This window comes from Rhinopithecus bieti, unplaced genomic scaffold (assembly GCF_001698545.2).
Source record: "Rhinopithecus bieti isolate Rb0 unplaced genomic scaffold, ASM169854v2 scaffold_79793, whole genome shotgun sequence".
Lineage (NCBI taxonomy): Eukaryota > Metazoa > Chordata > Mammalia > Primates > Cercopithecidae > Rhinopithecus > Rhinopithecus bieti.
The window spans coordinates 15,609-28,177 of NW_016829883.1; the positions used below are offsets into that span (position 1 = coordinate 15,609).

Here is a 12,569-nt window from a genome sequence, read left to right on the forward strand (position 1 = left end):
TTTTCTTTCTTTCTTTCTTTCTCTCTCTCTTTCTTTCTTTCTTTCTTTCTTTCTTTCTTTCTTTCTTTCTTTCTTTCTTTCTTTCTTTTTGTTTTTGAGACAGAATTAGACAGAATTTTGCTCTTGTCACCCAGGCTGGAGTACAGTGGCACAATCTTGGCTCACTGCAACCTCCACTTCCCAGGTTCAAGCTATTCTCCTGCCTTAGAGCCTCCCGAATAGCTGAGAATGCAGGCACAGGCCACCACACCCAGCACATTTTTGTATTTTTAGTAGAGACAGGTTTCACCATGTTGGCCAGGCTGGTCTCGAACTCCTGACCTCAGGTGATTCACCTGCCTCGGCCTCCCAAAGTGAGTACTGGGGTTACAGGTGTGAGCCACCATGAACGGCCTGGTTGTATTGTTTCTAACAGATGTTAAATAAATATAAAAGGTTTAACATTAAAAAAAAATGTTTCTCCACATGTCTCATATCTCCAGTTATCTCCCATACCACAGGAAGTGCACACAGAACTTTAGAAAGGACTGAGCTGCCGGAGCCTAAACCACCAGCACCACCAGCACCAACATGGCTCACGCCCTTTGCCAGGCACTGTGTGGGGGCTGCAGCACCTGCTGCTGGCAGAGTCTGGGAGCAGCCCTAGCTCAGCTCCCCTTCTTGCCAGGCAGGGTCCCCAGTGTCCTACCCTCTTTGACTTGACATTTGGTGCATCCCAGCCTGGGTGGTATGCACACTAGCCATGGAGTTTCCTTAATTGTGAGGAGTGAAGAAAGGTGAGAAGGGAGCCCCTTACTCAGGCATACATGCTGGAGGCACCTGGGGTGTGAGGCGGAGACAAGGCTGAGGTCAGAGGAGGAGATGGGGCCTGCTGGCAGGGCTAGGCTGAGGGGGAGACTCTGAGGCATGGAGAGTGGTCAGGGTTGGGGTCAGGAGTCAGAGTAAGGCTGGGATAGGGAGAAGGGTGGACATGGGCAGGGAGAAGGGTGGACATGGGCCAAGACAAGGGGAGGTAGAGTGTGGGAAAACAGCCTGGCTAGGCTCTGGGACAGTAGCTGGAGCTAAGAGCCAGGTTGGGGTAGGGGCAAAGCAGATTTTTAAATGACTTTCCCAGGGGTGTGAGGCCCTTGGGCCTCAGAAGGAGACCCTGGAGCAGGGCTTGGCTGAGCTGCCACACAGAAAGTTTGTTCTCTACTCCAGGCCCCAGTGACTGAAATGTCCCATCTGGGTGTTCTGGGAGCACAGTGCCACCTCCTGCCTAGCCCCTCCATGGTGGGCCCCTTGCATCTTGGCTCCCTCAGACCCCAGGACACCCACAATTGTTTGTTCATCCCAGATCTTGTTCTTTGCTACCCTGAAGACAAGTCCACTTCTTTGTTTTTGTTTTTTTCTAAGATCGAAAATGTGTTTATTTTCCTATAATTCATAAAGCATTTTATAAAGCAGTAAGATCTTAAATTTGTGTACTTTCAAAATACACCAAAAAGCTATCTTCACACACATTTTCTCACTGGTTCCCACAAAGATCCCTTGAAGTCAAAAGGAGCTACATTATCCCATTTGACAGAGGTGTGGCCTGAGGATCAAGGAGGGAGGTAAATGTGCCAAAGAGGGCCACAGACTACCAAGTGAGGATTGAAACTCTGCATCCTGACTTCTAACCCAGTAAGTTCCCATTAGCTGACATGAGATATATAGTCCAAAGATGAAGCACAGGTGACATATTGGGACTGGATCTTCTTGGTCAAAGGGTCAAGCTGAGAATAAAACTCCAGGACTGGAATCTGGGCATCTGGGATGGTAGTTGGGGTCAAGGGTGGTGGCACTGATCAATTCCCATTACCTGGCTGCTCACCCACACCAGTGGTGGACTAATTCTTATAATGCTTGTGCCATGGGAATCCCTCGGGTACTAACCGAAGTTCCATCTGTGATGGCCAAGACAACACATTCATCACCTGTTACCAAAGTCCTGGGCCTCCCACACCTCTCTTTTTAAGGGTTTTACCACTTGTCACTCAAGGAACACAGAGAGAAGTACAGGATTAGCCGGTGAGGGGCAGTGGCAAAGTTCCTGCAGACTCTGGTCTCTGGTTCCTGACTTTCTCTAGGAAGTAATTCTTGAAATCAGTGTTTCTTTCTCTCCATGTGGCACTCCCATTTGGAGATGATCCCAAGGCAAGCCTACCCTGGGTCTCCCCACTTGTCATATGGGGGTTCACATGCTTAAGGCTCACAGCACTGAGCAACAAAGGGCTCTCAGCTCTGCTAAGTCCTAAAAGATGCCCCACAAAACACAGTTGTGCTGGGCAAGTGACCACAAGCCTATGCCTGGGAGAGCCCCCTCCTATCCAGGCAAAAGGCTTCTCAGTGGTTCCTCTGGGGGTGCTGAGCAGGGTCTGTGATTGGAGCATCAGGCTTTCAAGATTTACATCTTTATTAAAGACTGTGACAGTGGAGGCAGGGCAGAACACCCCTCAGTCACATCTGAAAACAGCGCACATGGTGGGGCTGGAAATCAGTGGGCCCAGTCTCCCTTCCTCCTTCCATCTGCATCAATCTATTTCCATCAGTGCTTCAGAACCAACGCCTGCTTTAACAGTCTGGCATCAGAATCTTATTTTAAATGCATCAAAGTTCACTGTTAGAGCCAGCACTCCAATTGTGGGAACAAGACCCTACGGAATTCCTCAGTGGGTCTTCAGGGCCCCCATGGGATGGAGCTGCAGCATGGGCACACACATTTCACCTATGTGAAAGCTGAGGTCATCAGCCATGGAGGCTAGAGATCTTGGAAAGCATCCCAGCAGCAGGGAGCCAATGAGAAGGGATGGAAGGGAGGGAGGAGGAGGAAGGGTCCATTGTTCTACTAATCAGAGAGGACAACCCTGACCTGCCTCTGTTCTGCTGTTGACCTCTGATGTGACCACAACGCTGTGGACTAACAGTTTGGAATGGGAGCTAGAATTCAAGGATGAGAAAGCTTCCTGTCCACTGCCTCAGAGGCCTGCTTTCCATTCCCAAAAATGCAGGACGGCACAGAGGGATGGCAGCTCTGAGACCATGGAGGCCAACCAGTCCACTTTACAGATGGGGACATTAGAGCTTGGGAAGGGGCCTGTTCCTAGGCCACACTCACTGCACAGTCAGAGATAGGGACGGGACTTTCTCTCCTGTTCCACACTGCTCCGTGGAGGAGCAGTCTATGAGAGCAGCAGTTCTCAAACGTGAGCATGCACCAGCATCACCAGGAGAACCTGTTAAAACACAGACTGCTGGGCCCCATCCTGAAGATTCTGATTCCAGAGGCCTGCAGTAGAGTCCACGGGTCTGCCTTTCTAAGAAGCTCCCAGGGGATGCTAATGCCGCAGGTCCTGGACTACATACTGAGTAGTGCTGGGCACTCCTTGGGACGGCTGAGGGTGAGGGCAGTGCAGGAAGAGCCAAAGGCCATGCTGTGAGGGGTCTGGTGGCCTGAGGACCAAAGAGCAAAGCTGTGGCCAAGTAGAGGTGTCTGTGCAGCCAGGAGGAAGGAAGCAAGCGTTGGAAGGTCAGGCTTTGGAAGCAGGGACACGCATGGAACATCAGTTTCTGTCTTTGCTGATGAGGCCCCTCTGGGATGAAAGAAGGGAACAGAGTTGGCCTCTGGGCAGGTGGAGGGTGAGGGACCCTAACCTCATGAGGGGCAGTTTGGTTTGGAAGGCACTTTGAGTTGCCATGGGCTGCTGGGGCTGTAGCCAGCATCACCTCAGACTGTTCTCTGTGGGAGCTGTCAGCAGGTGTCCTGGGGCAGGGACTGGGGTCAGGACTGAGCTGTAAGGACACCCAAGGTAGTGGCAGGTGGGATGGATGGCGCAAGACCAGGGCCACCTAGAGAGCCCAGAGGTCATGACTTCCTCACTCAGGACCTCCCTGGTTCTAGCTCCTGGAAGGAGGGAGCTAGGAGTCTGGTGCACACCTGGGGTGGTGGGTGCTCAGCTTTGGAACCTTCTCTGTAGGATTTTTAGAGAAGAGAAATTTGGTCCCAGAGAAAGGGAACTGATTCTGAACCAAATGACAACTGAGGGCTGGGTACCAGGACCTGGGAATGCTGTGATGGGTGGGGCCTGGCTCAGGCACCCCATCCCTCTCTGCCCACTAGAGACTCCAAGCTGGTCACCCCCTCCTCTCAGCTCTGCTGGGAGGCCCTCTCTGCCAAGCCATGGCCAGCAAGAGGGGTGGAGACTCCTTCTGCCCGTGCCAGCGCCGGACCCTCCAACAGGCCTTCAAAGTAGGTACCCAGAGCCTGCAGGTTGAAAGCAGGCTGGGCAGGGGGCAACGCGGTGGTCTGCAGGCTTAGGTAGCGGCTGTACTTCTTCAGACCCCCCTTCCGGTCACGGCGGTGTGCGCTCAGCAGCTCCACGAAGCTCACATTGCGGAGGGCCAGGAGGCGGGCCTCGGCCCGGGGCAGCACAGCTGCCTGCACCAGGGGCTGCAGGGAGGCAAAGCACTGCAGGCTACTGAAGGGGTAGACATGCTGGGCCAGCTGGGGGCCCGGGGAGACCTCGAGGAGGCGGCACAGGTCACGCATGGCCAGCACGGCAGCCATGGCACTGCGCTCACTCATGTTTCTCGCCAGGTAGGTCTGGGCCAGGTTCTTGAGTTTGAAGCTGCTGGCCCCGGGCACACGCTCCCGGATGAGGGGCAGGGCAGCGAGGAAGCCTGAGATGGCCTCCTGGAATTCCCAGAGCCTGTTAATGTCCTCCAGGGCCCGGAAGAAGTTCGGGAGACCAGGCCCCCAAAGCTTGTAGCAGGCCAAGATAGGGCGGCGCATGGAGCTCAGAAAGCTGAGGAAGTGCTGCAGCCCCACCTCCAGGGACACGGCCTTGGAGTAGATGCTGAAGAAGGCTTCGGGCTGGATGACCACGCGGAACTTGCTTTCCCGGTTCACTGCAGCCAGCTGGCTAATCTTCTGGGCTGGGCAGGAGAGAAGGGCAGGGTGAGGACCCAGGGCACAGAGAGCTCTGGGGTGGGAGCAGGGGGTCCTCTAGGGCTGCTGACCCACCATCTAGAGACCTCACCTTGGGGCCTGCTGGCAGTAGCCACACATCAGCCCCCAAATGCAGCTCTGACCCTGGTTCTGATAGGATAGCAGTCAGAAGGGGAGGCTCGGCTGCCCTCCAAACACTTTGTTCACCAGCTGGGGATCCAGCTCTTCCCTTCTTCACTACCAGCCCCAGAGTTGGCCAAACTCCATGGATCCAGGTCCCTCCTGTCTTCTGTCAGCCTTAGCCACTGACACTAGAGATCTCAAGCTGTTTGAACTTAGCTCTCCATCCCATGCTCCTTCCTCCAATTCCCTCAAGGACCCCAGCCCAGTTACAGTCCTGGGACATAGACAGCACTCCACTCAGAGCAAGGCCCAGAGCCTCCCACTGAGGTCTGCAAATGACCTTCCTGTACCATGAAAACACTTGCTGTTTCTGTCTGGCTGGGCTAGCCCCAATGTTGAGTCCATGCCACAGGGTAGGTCCTGGGGCTCTAGCTCAAGGAGAGGCATTTGCAGAGCCAGGGTAAGCACTGGAGGAAGTCAAGGGGCTTCCAGAATAAGGTCCCTCTGTGACCTTGGATCTGTGGGCAGTCCTGTGCAGCCCCCTGTGGGACTGGCCCTGTACTCAGAAACGTGTAGCACAGCCAGAGGCCTTACTTGGATGACTGGGCTCATGGCAATGAGCTCGCGCATTGTGTTTCTGTCTAGAAGTGTGTTCCCCAGGCTCTCCGTCTAAGAGAAGAACTGGTCAGAGGTGCACTTGTGGAGGCATCTGCCTCCCTCGCACACTCAGGCACTGGACAAGGCGGACATCTTTATTCAAGCCAGCAAATGACACCCCCGGAGCCCAGGTGAGCCAGAGTGCTCTGCCCAGCCTGGCTGCAGTTGTTGGCCAGAGCTCAGCGCTCTCCCGTGCCTGACAGATGGCTCTGCCTGCACTTCTTTTTGGGACTCACAGACTAAGTTAGAAAGGGGTGGGGGTAGCCCCAGGAGAACCCACTTTCATTGTCAATCTTGAGGTCAAAGAAAACCAGAGGTCTGTCTTCTGCTTGGGGGTCAGCAAGGTTCTCGTCCAGGACCCTGAGGGTGCTGGGGTCTTCCAGCTGGAGGTCACTGGACTCACTGCTGCTGTCATCCAGTTCTCGGGAGGACTGCAACACAGAAAAACCAAGTGTCAGGGGTTCAGAGCGCCAAGGCAAGCACTTGTGCAGAACACCAGCAAGCTGGTATAGCTGGGGGCATCTGCGTGCACATGAAGGAGGGTGTACCACTAGGAAAGGGGACATGTATGCACAAGAGAAGGTATGTGTGCATGAATGGGTGTGAATTGGGTGTGTCACATGTGAGGGTTACGTGTGTGAACCAGGGCATACACCTTCATGAGTAGGGGAGGGAAGGTGACACACACAGGTTGTGAACGTGCATGTGTGGGAATGAATCCAAGTGCTAAGCTTGTGTGTGCATGTACAGTTAAGTGTGAGCTGTGAACCCGTGTTGACACAAGCGTATGGAAGTGTGAGAGAAAATGCCAGTGGGTGTGTGCACGAGTGTGTTGTGCTGCTTATGGAGGCTCAGGGAAGGAGCCATCTGCTATGGCAGGCAGGACCTGAGATGTCTGCTCCTAATTTCATATTTTTGAGCAGACTCAGAAGAAACACCAAAAACTTGGGACGGGAGAAAGAAGCCTCATTTTGAACCCCAGATGATTCTTTGGAAGGGGTCAGGAGCCTGCCTTTTCTTGTCCCCGAAGTCAGCCAAGGTGCCAGTGTCCTATACAAAGGCAAAGGGAAGGGCTGCTTGGCCTCCTGAAGGCCACATCTAGGTGGACACCCAGGTCCTTGGCAGTGAGAGAGCAGTGGAGGCCCTTGGCATCTGACCCAGCAGCTTAGAGAAACCTGAGTTTTGGGAGTCCTTCAGGTGAGGTGTTCTCTCCTGCCCCAAGGTCCTGGTGGGAACACTGTTTGAGAAGCCATAGGCTGGGCAGCCAGAGGATGAGGGAAGGGCTCCAGCTCTGAGATTTTCCCAAGGGACTGGGACTACAGAGGGAGGTGGTGCCTCTGATGGTAATACAGAGTTAATTGCTTATCATCTGCTCAGCTGCCAAGCCCAGATGTTTAGTCTTTGGTGACCAACTTGGAACCTTCCGTGAATACCACCTGTGGACGTTAGCCAGAGACCAGCAAGGAAGAGACGTGGCCAGGATCACAGGGCCAATTGGGAGCATGGCGGGGACAGAGTCCAGGGCAGGCCTTGGGTTTTTCCTCTTTATGGACTGCCTCTGGCTTCTCGATGAAGTTGGTGTCACCTGGTGCTAAAGCCTCAGTTAATTCTGGCCTCTGGCTAATGTCCCTGGCCTAGGAGACAGTGCATTTCCCCAGACCCTTCCAATGCCCAAATAAACATCTGTTTCCAGCCAAGCTTCAACTGAGAGAAAAAGCATTTCCGCCTACGAGTAACCTAAGATGTGGTGGGTTTTCCTAGGAGTGGCAGGGTTTCACTTGATTTGCATTTCACAGCCCTGCTCCAGGCTCGCCAGCTTTCTGCCAGTCATTGTCAGAAGCACTCACTATGAATCCATCCAGAGCTAGCTTTGCCTCTTCATATCCAGGGATCTAGTCAGAGACCAGCGCCTCGCATCTCCAGATCCTCATTCAGCCACGGTGTCAAAGGCTGATTTCACGCGTCTTGCTCCAGGTGAGCCCACACTGCTGTCTCACCTTCCTGACTCGGTTTCCTCCCTGTAAGGAGCCTTCTACAAGGTGTCTTCCTAGCTTGTAGCTGGGTGGCTAGAGGCTCCACCTTCTCCCGCTTAGGGAGAACCCAGTTTCCTCTCTCCAGGATTCACTGGGCAGCAGCACTCTCCCACAAGCTGGCAGAGGGGCTGGGCTCCCCTCCTGGGTCCTCCCTGGTTCAGATCCCTGGTGCCAATAGCTGAGGCTGAGTCCATGCTGCCACCTACTGACATGGCACACAGGACTTCCTCTTTTTCATTCTTCTTCCTGCTCCAAACGCAACTGCAAATGCCCCTGTGTTCCTGAGTGCCTCCACAAAGCTCGGGGCAATGTCCTCGGCCTTAGAACCAGTCTTCTCGCCTTCAGATCTGCTCTTCCAAGAGCAGAGCTCCCTGGAGAGCCACAGTGCTGTCTCTTTAGGTGACCTCTCCCATCATTACAGCAGGGTCATTTATGGCAGCCACTAGAACCTCATTTTTAGAGCCTTCCATTGTCCTGGGGCCAGGGAAAGTCCCTTATCCTAAACTTACCAGAGCTGCCTTCTCTAAGAAACCTCTGCTTTCTCCCTTAATAAAAAGACACCCCATTCCACCGAGCTTGTTAATGGAGGACAGGCTGGATCTTTCAGCCCTGATTCACTTCCTCCAAAATTCCTCTTGCCGTTGGGAACTTCCATAAAGTATGGCCACCCATGGAGCTGGTCTCACTGGAACTCCAGCCAGCTGTGAACTCAGAATTCTCCCCTGCCCCACCTTAAACTCCAGCATCACGGCTGGGGAGTGCTGACGCATTTAAACAAGACTTTCCGAAAGACTCAGGTTTGCCAGCAGGGCCATCAGATATAGTGGCTGGCCTGGTGCAGGACATACTCCCCTCCCTGCTCACTAGGGGAGACTCTCCCGTTCTGCCCCCAGGCCCCACACCTTGGCCTTATTTCACAAATTAGGATAACTGGGTGTCGGGGGAGCATAGAGAGGGACAGTCACTAGAAAAGGCTTAGATTTACTTGGAAGAGAAAAGGAAGGGAGACAGAAGAAAGAGGATGGGAAATACAGTCTTGAGCCTGCGTGTGAGGACTGGGAAGGAAGGGGAAAAGCTTTGCTACCTAGTGAAAGATGCCAGGCGCCAAAGAAAAGGGGAAGAGGGACTGAAGAAGTGCTGCTGGGGTTATGAGCTGGATTCCCTTTAATGTTCTTTCAAAAGATGCAAGTAAATACTGGGATTTATTTATTTATCATACTTGGTTCATGGACATTGTTTCTTTGAATGCAAAACTGTGTTCAGGCTGAGCCTCGTGAGAGCCGGGATTTTTTCAGGATATACATGCAACTTGGATACACATGCAGTCTGGCCCATGAGCTACACCCATCTCACTCCCCTTCCTCATAGATCTCCCGGCCTGAGCAGGTCAACTGCATTCCAACTCAACACAACAGGTCTAACAGTTGTCCCAAGCATGCTCAGAGGAAGTGGCTGGATTGGCACTTTAATCACCTTCCAAAAGTCTAGGAGGTGCATCAGGGAAGATCCAGCCTCTCCCCTCCTCTGCTGTATCACACCCCGGTATGAAAATGTCACCTGCATTCAAGACTGCCACATCTATAAACAAACGATCAGCATTCCTCTACCAGACATGCAATGAATCCGATTCAGTGGTTCTTGACTTTGGCTAGGCATTCGTAGCTTTAAGAAAAATCGCTTGAGGCCTAGGCTGCAGCCAAGACTGATTCAATTAGAATCTCGGGGCGTGAGACATAGGAATCTGTAGTTGGGAAAACTCCCCAATGTACAGCCAGCTTGAGAACAATCGTCCTTATCACTGATTCATTCCAGGTTTGCTCATCAACCAAACACACACAAGCCAAACTCTGAGAGTCAGCATCCAGCCTCTGGAAGATACAGAGCATCTGACATTCATGCTCATCCAGAGCCCTCAAGCTCCTGAAGAACTTTCTGAGCACTTATGCATTAGCTACAGCTGGGATCAGTTTGGCAAGACACATGCACTGCTGTCTTTCTGCAGACACAAAACCCCAGCTCTTGCAAAGCCTCAAAGACCCCAGGAATACTGCACACGTTATCAGTGAACTGGACCATAAACTTGGCCAGCCTGTGGCCTCTGCTGCCCTTCTGTCTAGCTCCAGCCTCTTGGCCAGCACCTCCGTTTCATTTTCTCAGATGCACACTCACCAGTGCCACGGCCCCTCCCTGGATCAGCCATTCTCCACAGGCCTCCCTTCCTTCGCCATCACCACTGCCACTTCTGCCACAGGCTGCCCCCTCCCATTGGTCCCCTTCTGTTGCTGCTGCCACCAAGGCACCGGAACCAGTAATCTGTCACAAGAGTGAGTGAGAACACCTATCTTTTCCACTTTGGATCCTAAAGCAGGGGCCCCAGGGCAGGCGCATTGCTGTCCCACTCTGACAGTTTTTAAGCAAAGTCCTCACCCCAGGTACTCCACAACCAGGCCTGGGGGACTCACCGCTCCACCCCATGACTATGCCCTGCTGCCTCTCGCTCCTCCTTGCACAAGCAGTCTCTCACTGAATCCCTAGGACACAGCTGAAGCTCAAGGGAGGGATCCCTTAATGCCCTGATACACTTGGAAAGTGTAATATCGTAGCAGACCAGTATTCTGCAACTTTCCTCACTGTAAGGCTGGATATGAGCAGCACAGCTGGGGAAGATGGGTTAGGAGGAGCCGGGGTCACTTGGGAATATCACCCCACCCCCTCCCTCTAAGCTGGGGAGTAGGAATTTGCAGTGGGGGTGCTGGGGGTACTCTAGGGCACCAGGGGTCTGGAAAGGGCACAGAAGTTGAGTAAGAAATGCATAGGGGGGGACCTCATTTGTTGGGGTTTTAAAATATATATTTTCTAAAGTTTGGGACTCCTGTAACAATTTTTAAAACCTGTGTCTTAAAGCTACATACACAAAAGCAGCAGTCCTCTGACTATCTCCTCACATCTCCAGGCCTGCTCTCTAATGTGAGCTCCTAGGTATTTAATTCATCATCACCTGAAATGTGCTCTTACCCCCTCCCTTAATTCACTGGATAGCCCCTAATGACTCCTTGCTGATAGCTGAGCATTAGATACTCCCCGCCCCTAATATTGCTGGGGTCCCTCTACTTGACTGTCCATGACGTCTGGGGACATTGTTGGCATTCCAATCCTGTTCTCCACCTTTCCTTCCCAGGCTTTTGCCTCTACCCAGGGTCAGTGGTAGCTTTAATCTTACCAAGATTATGAGATGGAAATAAGTGCCCAGATTTCAGAGGAATTTAGACCCTAGAAAGACAAGACTCAATAACTGGTTGGATGTAAGGAATAGTCAAAATGGGGGTGCCCTGGGTGGCTGGGGTCTTGGCTTGTGCAACGGGGCAGAGAGTGGGGTGAGCTACTGAGAGGGGAGGAGGAGGTGCTGAGTTTGAGGTACCAATGGGCATCCATGCGGAGCTGTTAGAAGGTCATTGGCCACACTGGTCTGGCAGGCAGGTGCGAGCATTGGGTATCAGCTACCCCTGGGCGGTAACTGAAGTCAGGGGCATGGCTGAGAGCACCTGGGAGAATACACAGACCGAAAAGAGGAAAGGGCCCAGCAGCAAAGCTGGAGGAGCACCACACCCAAGACAAAACAGAGCCTGCAGAGGAGAGGGAGGAGTGCCCAGAGCTGCACCAGAGCAGGCAATCTTTCCAGGAAAGACTGGGCCCGGTGCCAGTCAAGAATAATAAGGACTAAACACGACACTGCAGCTAGAGGCATGGAGGCCACTCTGGTACTGGCGGGGAAGCGCAGGAGGTGGAGTGAAGAAGGGGCAAGGAGGGGGCTGAAGTGTAAACAAGGAAAGCAGAGGAAGGGGAGCCGACAGCTGAAGAGGGAAGTGGATGGAGTTTTCTGACATGAGAAAGACCTCATTCAGGGTGTTTCGTTCAGAAGGCAGTGGATGCATTAGAGACGCAAGACAGATGAGGAGGAGGAGTGAGGCTTCCAGGGGGTCAAGGTCTGGGGCCAGGACACAGGGTGAGTCCTGGAGGCAGGCAGATGTTCCTTCCACCCTAACGAGGACAGGGAAGGGACGTGATGGGGATCTGTAAATAGAGAGCAAGGTGTTAACTGTCCCTATGCCATTGGAGAGCTCCTGTCTTCTCCCTGGAGCAGAAGGTGCTACCACCAGCTGAGGGTGAGGCTGGGACAAGGGTCCAGTGAGGAAAGGCAGGTGGGGTCTGCCCTGCAGAACAAAAGGATATACTGGGCAGAGAACCAAGGAGCCCTTAGTAGTTACAACCACTCATAGTTTTCCCAGGCCTTTCTCCCGCAGATCTCGGCCTCCAGGTGGCAGCACAGAGGTGACAAGCACCTGAGTCCTTCCAGGATTTTCTGCTGGGCAGGCAGCTGCAATCCTGATGAACGATGGGACGAAATGGCAAGTGTGCGGGGCTGGAGGGAGGAAAAGGTAGGACCTAGAGCTCAAGGAACAGGAGGCTGCGGTCAGAGTCCGAGGGGGACACCTGAGGGACTGACAGTGCTCGGTGATGGCGAGGCGCAGGGCGCAGCCACGGGGCAGGCAGTTGTCGGGGGGAATGGTGTGACGACCCCTGAGACGCCAAGGAGTGGCGGGCAGGTTGGTGGATGTAGAATTCACTCAGGAGGAAGGCAGGACCTGAGCAGGGAGAAGAAATCTAGGAGGCGAATGCTCACGTCTGCCCTCAGTGAGGGTAGGCAGGTGAGTGTCTGAGATGAGCTGGGGAGCATAGGGCCCACCCTGAGAGGGACAGAGGATCCTCAGAGGCACAGAGGATCTTAC

At 53.4% G+C, this 12,569-nt stretch overlaps 1 protein-coding gene across 5 annotated transcripts in view; it reads right to left on the reverse strand.

The window, feature by feature from the left end:
- Window positions 1-2,419: 2,419 nt before the first annotated feature.
- PML (PML nuclear body scaffold) overlaps window positions 2,420-12,569 on the reverse strand; it is a 52,253-nt gene continuing 42,103 nt past the window's right edge. For 2 of the 5 annotated variants that reach the window (XM_017865098.1, XM_017865096.1), the window contains 2 exons: window positions 6,030-6,180; window positions 2,420-4,956 (listed from right to left, as the gene is read on the reverse strand). In XM_017865098.1, coding sequence (XP_017720587.1) covers window positions 4,169-4,956; window positions 6,030-6,180 — 939 coding nt within the window. In that variant the 3' untranslated portion in view covers window positions 2,420-4,168. The other 3 variants (XM_017865104.1, XM_017865109.1, XM_017865106.1) reach the window with 3 other exon arrangements.